Raw genomic sequence first — 16,249 nt, 5'->3', positions numbered from 1 at the left:
ATTCAGACTTGGTCTCTGGTTTGCACCAAAGTCATTGCCCTCTGTATATGTATATGGGATGTCAAGAAAGCAGAGTTCATGAGTTTGGGATGAGCAGATGCAAAATATTATACAGAGAATGGATAAACAACAAGCTCCTACTGTATAGCTCAGAGAACTATATTCAATATCCTGTGATAAGCCAGCATGGAAAAGAATATGAAAAAGAATATATATATATATATATATATATATAAAACTTAAATCACTTTGCTGTACAGCAGAAATTAACACAATATTGTGAATCAGCTAGACTTCAATAACAAAAAAAAAAGGAAAGCAGAGTTCAGAAGAGATGCAGTGCTGACTTGGGGGGGCGGTGGAGTGCTTGCCTGCCCTCTCCATGGTGGAGGGACGGTCAGCCTCATTAATTTTGCCTTCAGTATACTCAGGAAGTGGTTTATTAAAGCCTTTTTAAAGAAAGATTTTTTTGTCTGTATCCCAAGTTTAAATTGAGTTGTATGTAAGATTTTAAGGATGCTTTTTGTGCATATATTCATAAATGGTACAATTCTGGAGGATACACATTTTTATAAAAACAACTCTTAAGAGAAAGAAAGTGGGAAATTGCCATTAGTGTGTTGATATCTGGTGATACTCAGTTTATGTTGATGTTGCCTTTTAGCTGTTTCAGATTGTTCCTAGCCTTAAAAGGTCCGTGATGGTTGTAGGAACCATGCAACCTAGTACGGATCATGTGTTGATTGTTCCTAGCCTTAAAAGGTCCATGAGGGTTGTAGGAACCAGGCAACCTAGTACGGATCATGTGTTATTCTAAAATCACTGTTACTTCCTCTGAGAAGCCATGTCCATGCATGTAAGTATGTTTTAGTTGGGCAGTATAATCAAGAGGTTTTTTCATTTAATACATGATCATTAAAATGAAATCATTTTCTTATAGAAATCAAATCACCTATTTGTTGGCTTTATTTAACATTTAACTCTAGGTAGTGTAGCAGAGCAATGAGATGTCTTTGAAAAGGTAATCCAGTTATTATTATATTTGAGAGGTTCCCCCCCGCCTCCCATAATTCCTAATGTATTTGAAGAAGCAAGTCATTCTGCAAACAGCTGTTCCTGTTAAGATACTGGTGACTGACAAAGGGTAATTTTCAGCTTCCTGGGGTCCTTTTCTTATTCTGATGGATGGTAGAGCTTTGTCTCATGAACATAAAAAAGTACTTTTCACAGGAGTTTTCTACCACCAAGTGCCTGGAAAGTCTTGTCTCTGACAGACTCATTCTCAAAACTCCCAAGACTTAGGTGGGATTTGAATGTCTACAATGCTACTTTTCTCTTTCAGTCGAAGGCTTTGTACTGTGAAGAGCCTGAAGGTAAGGAAAAGGAATAGATTGAATTTTGGAGGTTTTATGAATGCTCTGCAACTTTTTCCTTTGTCTGTCATCAACTTTTTGATGTATTTCAGAAATTTCATTGGTCATTTTCTCCCCGTGCTGCTTTTTGGGTGTTTTTTTTTTTTTCAAAGAGAGTAGATGGAATAGGGGAGCAGGGAGATGTGTAGATATAGTAACACTTATTTCAGTGGAGAATCACTTTCTTATCAAATCACTTTGCTATTTTCTTGACTCAGTATCACAGTGAAAGATCTGATGAGAATGATTTGTTTTTAAGGCCAAAGGAAATGGAAAAGGCGTGAAATTGAGGCAAGCCTAAATGAGCTTGCACTCTGATTTCTTTAATTTTGTGAGTCTGCACTGAGCACATGGCAACTCTTGAACCTGTGGGTCTAGAAGGAGGTTGGACACCACTGACTTGGCTTGGGAAACCCAACAGGTGATATTTTTCTGCCAAGATAGCTTCTGGGCTGTTACAGACCTGGTGTGATAGTCTTGTGGCCCATTCACAGTGCTTAGCTGGCCTCTGGAAAACTTCACAGTCACTGGTTTTCCAAAGGACAGAAAAACAATAAGTGATTACATACTGTGGTGGGCAAATCCATCCTTTGCCTCCACCCCATCTCATCCATACGTGCTTATGAAATCCTTAATCCCCTACAGGGACTAAAAGCAAATGTTAGCAAATGTCAAAAACAAAGTTCGCCACCCCCTCCCCAACTCCAATAAAAGTATTTTGCCCTATAATTAAGTTTGGGCGTCTTGAAGAATGAATACAGAGGAGATTTATTGCTACCAAGTGTTGTGCATATAAATATATTACCCTGAGTCCTAAAGTTGTTTTGAAAAAATTTAAGGGGCTTGGCTTTCTTTTGAAATATTGTATTTCACAGATAACATTGATATTAAATTATTTGGTCTCATCTATTGTTTCGATTGAAAATGCAGGGTTTTTTTTTTCTCTTTTATAAGCGTTCTTTAACATAAGCAGCAATCTCTGGTAAGGTAGTGTTGTGCATTTGCATTGTTATAGAATTAAATTATGGATTCTGTCATTCAAAAAAGAATGCTTTATAAATCAAGTACAATCTCATAACTAAGATGAGTAAGTTTTTTTAAAATCTTAGGCTGCGTCATATTCCATACTTTAGTTTTATAACCTACCTTGATGTGATTTTTAAAGTGTAATTCTTTTTTTTTTTTTCTATTTCTGTATACTGTGTTTGCTTGGTAAAAATCTCATTAGTTTCCCAAGAAAAAACTTAAGAAAACTTATTATTTGTAAAGGACAGTAATGTAAAAGCACAGAGGCAGGTAGCAAGCCTTTATCTGTACATTGGCAGGAAATGGTCCAAATAAACCCTGTTCTCTCCCGCCCTCCTCTCCCCTCTTGATTACATTCAATGTAAATGATGTTAAAAGTCTACCCTACCTGGAGGGAGGTGGGAGTGGAGTTCAGGGTGGGGAACACGTGTATGCCCGGGGCAGATTCAAGTTGATGCCTGGCAGAACCAATACAATATTGTAAAGTAATTAGCCTCCAATTAAAATAAATTAATCAAAAGATCCCTCTAAACTGTTAACAAATGGCAAAAACTTATTGTATTCCTTTTCCTTTAAAAAAAAATAATCTATTGTTTTTTGAATTCCGGAGTATAAGAGACTGTCCTCGTCTGATTGGGGGTGGGTTACAGATTGTGTCCTATTTAAATGGTTATGGTTGTGTTTGCCACTGGTCAGGGTAAACTATCAAGGTGGGTTTGTGATCCTAAGGCAGTCCTGCTCAGCAAGAGCCTGGTTTCTTTTTTCAGTGCTGCTATGCACCTATCTCAAAGCCTGGGAACTGGAGCAATAGTCCTAAATGCTAGTAGGCAGGAAGACAAAAGATAGTCTAAGGAGAAGGAAGGTCAGGAGTAAGTTATTTAGAGCTGGTTAGGGGGAAGGATTTCTAAATGCAACTGCAGTTAGTGATTTTAAAAAAGGCCTGAAATTCAGAAGAGAGGTCAGAGATAGAGATCGAGATTTAAGATCTGAGCAATTGCAGTGAGAGATGAAACTTTACCCGGACTTTATTTCTCCAGGGGAAAGAGAATAAAGAGGAGAGCAGAGGATTTAGGACTCTCCCTTGGGGAAGTAGGAGGAGAAAGAGAAACCCTAAAACTGCCATGCTTGGCTGTGGAAGGCTCCACGTGCCACCAGTTCCCTTGAGCTGTTAATTTTGACCCAGATAATCCCAGTTACGCTGGGTAAAGAATCTAGAGACTGAAATCATTGTGACTATCTTTGCCTTGCAGTAGATGTAAAGAGAATTAACATTTTCTCTTAGGGGGACATGTTAATGGAGTGGGGGGACTTCCATTTCCGCCAGTTTTAGTGCATATAAGGATTTCCTTGGGGCTTCCCTTGGGGCTCAGCTGGTAAAGAATCCGCCTGCAATATGAGAGACCTGGGTTTGGGAAGATGTCGTGGCAAAGGGAAAGGCTACCCACTCCAGTATTCTGGCCTGGAGAATTCCCTGGACTGTATTGTCCATGGGGTCACGAAGAGGCAGACACAACTGAGCGACTTTCACTTCAATTACAGTCCTTATATGTGCTGAAATTATGTGGTTGTTCCTACCTTTATGAGTTCAGCAGGACTGAGTTCATACCACCCTCAACTCTACCGATAAATGCTTTCTTTTCTAAGGTACGTTGAAACTAAGAAATTGTTTGATTTTATAAATAATTTGATTAAAAATAAATTGATCAAATTGGAGAAACAGAGTGAGAAGCCTAATGGAAAATAATAGTGGCTACCTTTATTTATCAAGCTATGTTTTAAGTTATACTCAGTTCCCTGCCAGGGGAGGTAAAAGAGCCACCTCATCCCATTGACCTGATATTTAAAAGAGCATTTGCAGTGCTTCTGGTTTTGCATTATATAAAGTGAAAATCGCTCAGTCAATATCCGACTCCTTGTGACCCTGTGGACTATACAGTCCATGGCATTCTCCAGGCCAGAATACTGGAGTGGATAGCCTTGAGGGGATCTTCCAAACCCAGGGATCAAACCCAAGTCTCCTGCATTGCAGGCAGATTCTTTACCAGCTGATCCACAAGGGAAGGCCAACATTATAGGTAACTCTAAGTTTCAGGGCCACACCTTGTTCCCAGTGAAATTACGGGAGTGCTTTAATAACAAGATAACTAAATATGAAGGAGTGATTAATATAGTCCATTCAAGCATCATAAATACGGAAAATTCATAGCATTTGTTGAAAACACTTGAACTGATTTTCTCCTGGGAATTCAGGTGGCCTAGCAACTTGCACTCTTGGGTACAAAAAAAGTTGCCTTCCCACCCCGCCCCCAACCCTTCCCTCCAGTAAGCTCCTGCTATAAAGCATCTAAGCAACTGTGGGAAAAAGAATGGCTTGCAGTTGTGCTTATCTTAAAGGGATTATGGCAGACTTAGTAATCCAAATGGGATCATCATTAGCTGCTTTGTACAGTACTTGAGTTAAACAAACACAACATAACACATTTGACAATGTGATAAATACCTGGTCACTGACATCCTTTGCTGCCACACAGTAAACACCATAATTAGCAGCCACATCAGCATGTAGGTAACACCAAAGCCATGTTTGGTTCCACAGGACTGCCATATGATCCTGTCTGGAAGTGCTGAAACCATCTCTAAAACATTCAAATACCTGACACTCCCAAATATACTTGGGTGTCAGTTATCCAAATGATCCGGGGCCATTCCCTCTAGAATCTAAAGAACAGCATAACTGTGAGGTAGAAGAGGTTTATTCTTCAGTTAACAAAATATCAGTGAATTTCAAGCAGTTTCTCACATTATATGGATTCAGGAAAAAGAACTTTAGAGCCAAAATTGTCCAGAATAATGGATCTAAAAGTTACAAGATACATTTATGTGTATATATTTAACATTTTTCCGTATTTTTCCTGATTACATATGTAGATCCACATCCTAGATCATATTTGATTTTATATCTCACGTTGGGAAATTTCTGTTTACGTCTGTAATGTTATGATTATATACTGTCCCTGATATTTTATATTTTAAATGTAAGTTGATGCATACCAAAGTGGAGCAGAGCAAGGTGGCTATGAGAATGAGTTCTGGGGTCAGACTAACTAGGTTTTAGTTCTGGTTTTGTCACTTGTTAGCTGTGCAACTCCTCTTCATCTCCTCATCTGGAAGATAAAAATGATGAGAGTATCAGTCTTAGGGGTGGTGTGTCAAGACAGAATACATTAATTCACATAAAGTACTTATAACAGTTCATCCCGCATGCTAAGAGATTAATAAACTTTTCTTATTTTCTTAGCCACACCAGATTTTTAAATATATTAATGTCAATTAATAAAATCCTTCATTTTTAGGGCCGGTGTGCCAGAGAGAACTGCAAGTACCTTCACCCTCCTCCACATTTGAAGACGCAGCTGGAAATTAATGGACGGAACAATCTGATTCAACAAAAGAGTGCCGCCGCCATGTTCGCCCAGCACATGCAGTTCATGTTCCAAAATGCTCAGATGCCATCAGTTGTAAGTCACAGCTCTGCTTTTTCAAAATTGCATATGTATGTCCTTTTTTTGAGGGTGCATATCTACACTGGAATAACCTGGCAAGGACTTTGGGAAGTTGTCACCGAAGGATTGAGGATGCGAACTAATATGTTAATTGACACTCCAAAGATGTTATGCATGTGAAGGGAGCAATCAGGTGTGAGATTTAAACACTGGGTTGCAGGCACCCAGAATGTAGCTTATAGGGACTTCCCTTGTGTTCTAGTGGCTAGGACTTCATGCTCCCAGTGCAGGGGGCCTGGCTTCTATCCCTGGTTCAGGGAACTGAAGATCTTGAGTGCCAGAACTAAGACCCAATGCAGTAAATTAATAAATCAAAAAATGTAATTTATTGAAGAATACTAATAAAAGGAGCAGGGACATTTTGAGAGGAGGTTTGATGATTATTACATAAAAACCTTCTAATTTAGGATATTAATTCAGATAAATTTCCTTGCTCTTTGATAGTTCTGTTGTTACTTTTAAATAGATTTTTCACTTTAAAATAACTTTAGATTTAAAGGAAAGTTGAAAAGATAGTACTGAGACTTACCATATTACCCATCACCTGGTTTTCCCCACTTTTAATATCTTATATGCAGTTTATTTGTCAAAACTAAGGAACTGACATCTACACATTACTATTAACTAAACTCCAGACTTTCTTTAGACTTCACCAGATTTTTCACTAGTGTGCTCTTTCTGTTACAGTGTCCAATCCAGGGTATCAGTGTATTTATTTGAATCCTATCTGTGCTCTCTCTTCTGGTCTGTGATTGTTTCTCGGTCTTTCTGTTTCCCATGACCTTAACAGTCTTGAGGGATACTGGCCAGGTGTTTGATGGGGGTTTTAACTTAACCTAGCCACAGAGTTTCCCTTTGGTGAAATTAATATTTTGGTGTCATTCTAGACCAATGTCTAGTATTTGGATCATTGAGTTTAAATGGATCACTTAAAAAGTGATTTAAGTGTCCTACAGAGAATTCATTTTGTCTTAATACCTTAAAATATACAGTTGCAGTTTGGCCTTAGACTCTTTGAGATGGAATTGAAAACTGTCCCTGTCTACTGAGTTCTTCCAGGTCTCATATTTGGTTCCATGGTGTCTCATTCTAATTCCAGCTGGCCTACTTCCTTTAAACCATTATCAGGCTAGTACTTGGAAAGGGTTGTGTTATCTTTATTTGTAACCCATTTCATTGGTGACTACTATATAATGAACACACTGAAAACTGAAAGATGTACGTAATATTTAGATACATGGAAAGTGTGGGAGTAGGTCAGTCTGCTCTCAGCAAAACCTATCTCATTACAAAGTTGTTTCTCAGAATTCAAGGACATCTGTGTAGATAGGGCACCCCTTAATTGGTACATCTTTATGAATAATGCAAAAAACGGGTCCTAGGGGCATTAACAAGTCACTAAAATTTTGTTCCATGATACTTTTTCCAGGATGTCTAGAAAATGTTAAGTAAAATAAATAGATTTCATGTGTTTACTCGTTTGCCAAAAATACTCGCCTTGGAATTCAGTGCTGATTAATTACATTGATAAATTCGTTCCCAGAATGTCACCAGTGAGCTCCCTGGAGTTCCTCTTTGACCTTTAGTAATACTTTATATGGTTGAACTCCTCCAAACTCTGTCCTTAGCTTTCAAACGCTGAAGCATTTCAGTTTGTTCTTGGTTTTGAAGGGATAGGGAAGAGAAAGTGTTCTAGATACTGAGAATAGTATAAATAAAGCCACAGAGAAATGAATATGCTTGGTGAGTCCAGAAAATGTGAGTAGATGGGGAGTAAAGCAAGGGAGCCTTTTACCCACCGTTACCACTCTTGGCCTCTTGTGGGATGTCCCATTTTCAGACTGAGCAAAGAATAGGAGCCAGATTTTATCACACACCTGAGCCCAGCATTTCGTATGCAGCTGGAGCCTATATTTTTTCAAAGGTCAAGGGACATCAATCAACTGCCCTATTTCAGAGAACCAGAGAGCAAGGGCCTGGGGTAAAATAGGGGTAAAGACAGAAGGCAGACTATTCATCTTCTGTTGAGCCTCCTGTTGAGTATCTCCATGCCAAGTCTCCCCCTTCATGCATTATTGATCAGGGAGTGACTTTTTTGGAGTCCAGTGAGAGATTCATTGAGTTTTTCAGCTTCTTATGCTTTCTAATTTGATTCTCCATGCTTTCTATAATAGAATACATTTCCCTTTTTTCTTCAATGAGGGTAATTTCAGGCTGCAGAATATGACTGTTATGACTCACAGGAGTACTATTTATTTTGTAGCATAGCAGAAGACATGAGACATTACTTAGAAGACCCCAGGGAACAATTGGAAATTGCTTTTCTACCTTGTAGATTATTTAACAATAGCTGTTATGATGTGATAAACTGATGAAAGATTAATTTCTTCAGTTATTATGTGTACAAAAAGCTAACCTCGAGATGGTTGATATGATCCTCTTTTGTGGTCTAGAAAGCTGCCTTGTGGGCATGTTGTCATTGAGCTAGTGTGAGCAATTTTAAGTGACATTTACCAGTCTGACTTGAAAGAAATTTTCTTTATTATGGATCTTGATTTTACTATGGAAGTAACATATAATTTTACTTTGTTTCTTTGGTACCTAGTCTCCCTAAACAACTGTCTATCCCTTCTAACTGCACATCCCTCCTGCTCTGATCATCTGATTCTTTTCCCTAAAATATTCAAGCTAACGTTTAAATTTCCAGTCCTGTTGTTTGTCTGCCTGCATATTAAGACCCATTGGTATCACTGCCTTGAACCTTATGTCTTCCACAAACCACTCTTTGATCTGTTTCTAGGATACCGGAAGAGCATGTCTGCTTTTGGAAAATTGAGTACGGTTTGCTTATTACAAGGCCACAGATAAAGGGAATGACAACCTAGATGTAGCCAGAGAACAGATTCTGTTCAGTGTGACTGAACAATGAAAAAAAAAAGCCACACCTAGTCAATTTGGGTGGAATGCTTGCTGTAGCAGGCAAGTTTGTTCACTGTATCTAACAGATCTGAATTGACATTTGCAAGTATAAAATTCCACCTCAGAAAGCTTTTGGTAGCTTTATTGAGGAAGTTTAGTAAGTGACACAAAGGCTGCGACTCCCTAGTATTTTTCAGTGCAGTTTAAGAGACAGAGCTGCTGATGTTCACAGCAAAAAAAAATTATACAATTAAGAACTCCCTTTGGCATAATTAAGAGACAAACAGCACTGGAGAAGAATTTTACGGCAAGCGGACACACTGGGTTCCAACTTCTGAGAACAGATAATGTTTGGAATTTCAGATCTTTTCATAATTTGGAATATTCATTACAGAAAGAAATTTCCAAGGAAGGATTCTCACTGCTACATGTAATGTGTGTGTGTGTGTGTGTGTGGTGGATATGATGTTATAGGCTATAAAAATATTTTTGAAGCAGACATTTTGTATAATGTAATAAATACCTTTCCTTTCTCTGTTTGAATGTGGTTGATTCACATGGAGGCGGTTCTTTACATGAAGGTAAACTTGACCCAGTTGAGTGTATGCACCTGATGATTTATATAGAGGTTATTGGCTCAGCCATAGCAGTGTGCCAAGTCCTCTGGTCTGCTGTATGCTTTTCATGGCTTGCATTCCTGTGGCCAAGTCATAGTATTCCAAACCACCGAGTCTATAAACACAGGACTTCAGCCTTTTTCTTTATCGCAGATAGAATCATCTGATGTTGTCTAGACCTTCCCCACCATTTTACATCATTTTTACAATTCTATTTACCACATACATTTCTCAGAAACAAGCTTATATGGAAAAAAAAAAAGAAACAAGCTTATATGTCTATCTGAAACTGTACTAAGGAATAAAGGTGAGGTGACATTTCAGGACCAAACAGGGATAAGTAGGAAGTTCAGTAGATAGGAGGAAGGGATATATACTAATTAATAATATCAGTATTTTTAGACTCTAGTGTTTCAAGTGTTTTTATTTAATTAAATAGGAGCTCTAAGATATTATGTTACTCTGTGCACTTTTGGACTAGGACAGATTTAAACGAATAGAAGTAAAATTGCAAAATATTTATTTACTTTTTAATTTTTGAAAATGCTAAATCATTTCATAGTTAAAGATGAAAGGATAATATCTTTTCCTCACCATGATACATTATACATTTTACATAGTCACGTCAGAGTTATAGATTTTCTATTTCATATAAACTATTGGCAGAAGTATTTCTGCTATCTCCCTGTTTTCAGGGCTCTTCTGTTAAAAATTATTAAAATTTTCTAGATTACCAGTCTCATGGTCAGTACAGAAGTTACAGTGAATGTTAATGAAGATTCTTCAATGAGTTTCTCAGTTTACCTACTCATGAAATAATAAATGATGACATTTAATCTCTTTCATCTTAATGTAGTGACATTCAATATTTTGTAAAGTGATTGTTGCAAAATGTTCAAGTCAGTAGAAGACAGGCATTATGTAGTTATAAGATTAATATGCTCTTAATATATTTATGGCTGTTACGTCGTAAATATCCACATTGACTTGAGGTTAATCAGATCATATCACAGGAGTGTTTGAAGTGGTACCATGCTACGAGCCCCAAATTTTATCAAGATTTTACTAAGTTTTCTAAAAAATTAGAAAAGATTTTACTTTTAGATAGAGCAACTGAGACCTAACATTATGTGTTTGTTCTATAGATTGTTCCCAGGCTTTCCTTGAGGTTAGCAAAGGAAGGCTCTGGGCCCCTTATTTGCATGGTCTCCTTCCAAGGCCCTGGGAGGAGGCCTAGCAATGTGTTTATAAAATTTGCCAAAAATATTTGTATATTCTTTGTTCTTAAGGCTCCCCTCCTCTACCCAACAACCTAAACTGCAGGCCCCTCAGATCCTGGATTCATTCCTGATTGCAATTACTGGTCCAGGGTAGAGTAGTTATCGAGGTCCCTTCCTGAGGCTGTGTATGCCACACAGCTTAAAGCCCCTTTAACAGTAAAACAAAAGAAATCACAACAGCAGGAGCTTTGCTGCCTTGTCCCAACTCGGTTTAATACAGTGAAACGAAAATGCTACACTTCTGCCACCAAATAGAGGGCATTTGTACATGCTGTCTTTCACAGTGCGTAGTTTCTTTGATAGTAACCAATCTCAACACTCTCCCTTTATCCTCCCTTGTATATTCCCAGGGGATAAATTAAAATGTAATCGTCTCTCAGCCCATTTTGTGTCTTACTCCTCTGGGGCCGGTTAGCTCAGTTGGTGAGAGTGGGGTGCTAATGAGACCATGTGGGCCTATTAGCTTTCCTGCTCATGGTCACAGTCTAAGCTCCAGCAGGTACCTCAGCGTGGCTTGCCGTTCATCGCCATCGAGATGAAGGCAGGAAGTTGGGAAGGTCTGTGAAACTCATTTTCCCTGGCGGAGGATAAAGAAATCACAGCAGCAACAAGAAACAAACCCAATGCTTGGTAGCCTCACCTAGAGAGGATTTTTTTTTTTTCTTACCACCATCCTCTTGCCTAGATCAATAAAATTCAATGGTTTGTCAGTGACAGGGCCATGAGGAGACCTAGTGTGAAAAAACATGGCTGCCCTCCCCACCCAGTAATCTTTCCCCCCAATAATCCTAATCTGCCATAATAATCTTTATGTGCGTGCTAAATCACTTCAGTCGTGTCTGACTCTGCGACCCTATGGACCGTAGCCTGCCCAGCTCCTCTGTCCATGGGATTCTCCTAGCAAAAACACTGGAATGGGTTGCCATGCCCTTCTCCAGGGAATCTTCTCGAACCAGGGACCGAACCTGTGTATCTTATGTCTCCTCCATTGGCAGGCAGATTATTTACCACCAGGGCCACCTGGGAAGCCATAACAATCTTTATAGATGAACTAAATATTATTTGAAACCTTCCTTCACCTAGTCTCCTCTCTTCAGCCATTCTGTGAATATCACATTAGCAATTCACTTGTCCCCTGGAACCACATTTTTTGTAATATGTTGTATATTTCAGTCTATATCACCAAACCTTTTTTTTTTTTCAAAACTCTTCATTGGATACCTTTTGATAGTGATGACTTAGCCACTCCAGTTAAAAACTGCATGCATACATATGTGTGGGTGTGTGCATGCACGCATGCAGGTATATTATACAATACCCCGTGGTTCTCATACTGTTTTTATGTAGCATTTCACATCTGTATCAAAAGACAGTTTGGGAGTGGTCTTCTGCTTAAAGTTTTCCCCACCAGAGAGCAAAACAGATGGAATCTCTGCCACTGGTTTTGATCCCTGAGTGCTTGTTTTGTTTGTTTTTTATTTTGATTTTTGTAACTGGTCAACCTAAAAGTAATCAATGGCTTAGGAATCCATTTTGACTCAATTCACTAAATATTTCTTGAGTGTCTACTCATGCCAGGCATTTAAAAGAGTAAGAAACAGATAAAAAGGTAAATTAGAAATAGTCTCTATCCTCTACGAATATATGATCTAGCAATAGTAAGATGATGGATTAATTTTTGTTTTTGATCCCCTTAGTTTCTGATTTCTACCTGATCCTTTGTATTATTTAGCTTTGAGCTTTTTTTTTCCCCCTCTGTAGAGTGATTTTTTTTATATGAGCCATTAAAGGTTTTGTTTTATTTTGTGTTGTTTTGGTGGTGGTGGTGCTCTGTTAAACCGCTGATAATTAAAACCCCTTGCATCCATTTATCATGGATTTGCATTGAGATATCTCTAGTCTCCAGGCTTTCTGTGGCTTTTTTGCTTTTCTCAGCTCTTGTTATTTCCCCCTTCCCCCCAAACCCTTTTTCTCATGCCTGTTGTTAAAATTAAGTAGTCATTGATTTTTAAAATACTTTTTCTTTCCTAGTGCTATACTGAAGTTAATTGAATTACCAATGTTATTATATAGTGATTTAGCAACAAATAATTTTTACGGCACTTCTTGTTCATGTCTCAGTAACAAAGTTAAAATCCACCCCCCCCCCCAACTAAGAAAAAAGTCATTTACCCTTTTACCAGATCCTTCTCTAGGAATCACCTGCTATTATGCTGTTGGTTATAATTCGTGGCCTGCTCTACAGCTTCTTACCACCTACAGGGAGATTCAAACCATAACTTGTTCCCTCTTGCTTGCTCAACTTTATACCTATGATACCCACAATAATCTATCAATCCTTCACCTACCTTCTTCCCTTCAATGCTTCCCCTTATTTGGAGACTTCCATGATTAATAAGGTCAGAAAAGCCAGGTTTAGTTGAGGATAACTATTCACTTTTGATTCTTGAATGTATTTTTCTTCACTCTCTTTTGGGCCACAGTGGCTTATTTATTAACAAGTATGATTAGTACATAAACACCACTATCAGCTTGCATCTGTTTATAAAGTTCACTCTCAATTACTGAGGGACCAATCAACTAGTCTGGAGATTATGTGGGCCTCCTTCAGTGTCCCAGTAACACCAGTCGAAGAGTGTGGAGATGACCAAGGAAAAACTGAAAATGATTCACTTGTGCTCCTTGTGAACATCTAGTAAAGTCTGATGAAAATGAAAATGATACATTTCATTGTGCTTTGGGATTATCCAAGGATAGAAATATGCATGGTGATGGTGAAAGGGACTGCTTTTTATACTATATAAATGCTTGTAAATGAGTAATAAAATTAAGATATTATGAGTGCTAAAAGTTAAGAGTGCTATATTTCTGGCATTAAAATCAAGTCAACCAATTGTTACCAAATGTTTCAGTTCAGTTCAGTCCAGTCACTCAGTCGTGTCGGACTCTTTGAAACCCCATGAATCGCAGCACGCCAGGCCTCCCTGTCCATCACCAACTCCCGGAGTTCACCCAGACTCACGTCCATTGAGTCAGTGATGCCATCCAGCCATCTCAACCTCTGTCATCCCCTTCTCCTCCTGCCCCCAATCCCTCCCAGCATCAGAGTGTTTTCCAATGAGTCAACTCTTCACATGAGGTGGCCAAAGTATTGGAGTTTCTGCTTTAGCATCATTCCTTCCAAAGAACACCCAGGGCTGATCCTCTTTAGGATGGACTGGTTGGATCTCCTTGCAGTCCAAGGGACTCTCAAGAGTCTTCTCCAACACCACAGTTCAAAAGCATCAATTTTTCAGGCTCAGCTTTCTTCACAGTCCAACTCTCACATCCATACATGACCACTGGAAAAACCATAGCCTTGACTAGATGGACCTTTGTTGGCAAAGTAATGTCTCTGCTTTTCAGTATGCTGTCTAGGTTGGTCATAACTTTTCTTCCAAGGAGTATACGTCTTTTAATTTCATGGCTGCAGTCACCATCTGCAGTGATTTTGGAGCCCAAAAAAATTAAGTCTGACACTGTTTCCACCGTTTCCCCATATATTTGCCATGAAGTGATGGGACCAGATGCCATGATCTTAGTTTTCTGAACGTTGAGCTTTAAGCCAACTTTTTCACTCTCCTCTTTCACTTTTCATCGAGAGGCTTTTTAGTTCTTCTTCACTTTCTGCCATAAGGGTGGTGTCATCTGCATATCCATCTTATAAAAGAAAATGTTTAGTTGTCCACCTTTAAACAGGAGCTTAGAGGGAAGGCCTCAATTATGATATTGACTTCAGGCCAGGATTAGCCTAAGTGAGTTAAGTATCTTGCATTCATCCAACAATAATTTTACTGACACTGGATATTATTCAAGTTACTACAAAGAGATCTAGGCTGTTATTAGGTTTTATTTCTTTATACTACCTTGAGGAATAACTCATTTTAAGTAATAAATCAATGTTCCTAAGATGTCTGTGTAAACTAGAGATATTTATTTGAGGCATCGTTTTTCACTGAATTGTATTATTATTCAAAGGTGCTTCAGAATCCTTTAAGATCAAAATGCGGTGGCTCCTAAAGTTTTTCCTTTACAGGATTCCATCTATCTCCCCATTCTTAGTTACCAAGTAGTTATTATTCTATAAATAAATAGTTAAGAATGTGAATTTTAGTAATTATGTAAAAGAACATTTACGTGAACACTTTACTATTTGTTTCTAAAGTCTGACTTCTTCAATTTGTGTAATCTTGCTACAAGTATTAAATTCACATCCATAGATTTTAATACAATTAGCGCTTTACTTCGGAAATTGAGTGCTTTATATTTTTGAATCCTGTAGAATGAGGGTCAGCAAAATTTTCTCTAAATGACTAACAAATAGGTCAGCCTTTGTGGGACAAGAGACAAGATTTGAGGATACTACATAGGTTCTTCTGTAATGAGAAAAAACAGATATCCATGCTTTTCGTTATGTCAGTCTACGAGTGAGCAGAGTGGAATTTATTTATGGAAACTGAAACATGAATTGCATATAATTTTCATGTGTTATGAGATATTACAATGTAGAAAATAACAAATGCTGGAGAGGATGTGGGACAAGAAAACCCTCCTATACTGTTGGTGGGGTTGTAAATTGGTCCAGCCACTACAGAGAATGGTAAGGAGGTGCCTCAAAAATCTAAAAAATAGAGAGTTGCCATATGATCTATTACAGGCTTCCCAGGTGGCTAAGATGGTAAAGAATCTGCCTGCCAGTGCAGGAGATGTGGGTTCAAACCTTGGGTCTGGAAGATCTCCTGGAGCAGGAAATGGCAACCCACTCCAGTGTTCTTGCCTGGGAAATCCCATGCCCACAGGAACCTGGAAGACTACAGTCCATGGGGTCAAAAAAGAGTCGGACATGACTTAGTGCCTAAACAACAACAATGACATGGATCCATGAATACCACCCCTAAGCATAGATCCAGATAAAACTTTGAAAAGATACATGCAGCCCTATGTTCATATCAGTGCTATCTTATAGTACCCCATATATATATATAAAAGGTAATTATGTGTATATATATATATATATATATAATGTAATATTAGCCATAAAAAGGAAGAAACTTTTCAATACCATTTACAGCAAATAGATGGACCTAAAGATTATCATACTAAGTAAAGGAAGTCAGAAAGAGAAAGACAAATACCATATGATATCGTTTATGTGTGGAATGTAAAATCTGACACAAAGGAAGTTATCTATGAAACAGAGACAGACTCACAGATACAGAGAACAGACTTGTGGTTGCCAGGAGGATGGGTGAGGGGGTTGCATTGAAAGTTTGGGACTGCAAACTATTATTATTATATGCAAGCTATTATTATTGTAACTAGAATGGATAAACAGTAAGGTCCTGCTGTATAGCACAGGGTGCTATAGTCAATACCCTGTGATAAAATAATAT

General features: G+C 38.2%; 1 protein-coding gene across 7 annotated transcripts in view; it reads left to right on the top strand.

Annotated features, from left to right (window-relative positions):
- The window catches only part of MBNL3 (muscleblind like splicing regulator 3), a 121,039-nt gene that overhangs the window by 78,202 nt on the left and 26,588 nt on the right, over positions 1 to 16,249 (top strand). For all 7 annotated transcript variants that reach the window (XM_061408338.1, XM_061408337.1, XM_061408339.1 and 4 more), the window contains one exon: positions 5,792 to 5,956. In XM_061408338.1, the coding sequence (XP_061264322.1) occupies positions 5,792 to 5,956 (165 nt within the window). The remainder of the gene's footprint in view (positions 1 to 5,791; positions 5,957 to 16,249) is intronic.

The sequence above is a fragment of the Bos javanicus genome, chromosome X (assembly GCF_032452875.1).
Source record: "Bos javanicus breed banteng chromosome X, ARS-OSU_banteng_1.0, whole genome shotgun sequence".
NCBI classification, from domain to species: domain Eukaryota; kingdom Metazoa; phylum Chordata; class Mammalia; order Artiodactyla; family Bovidae; genus Bos; species Bos javanicus.
Note: the sequence above shows the minus strand (reverse complement) of the source record. Positions and strands in the feature narration are given on the sequence as shown.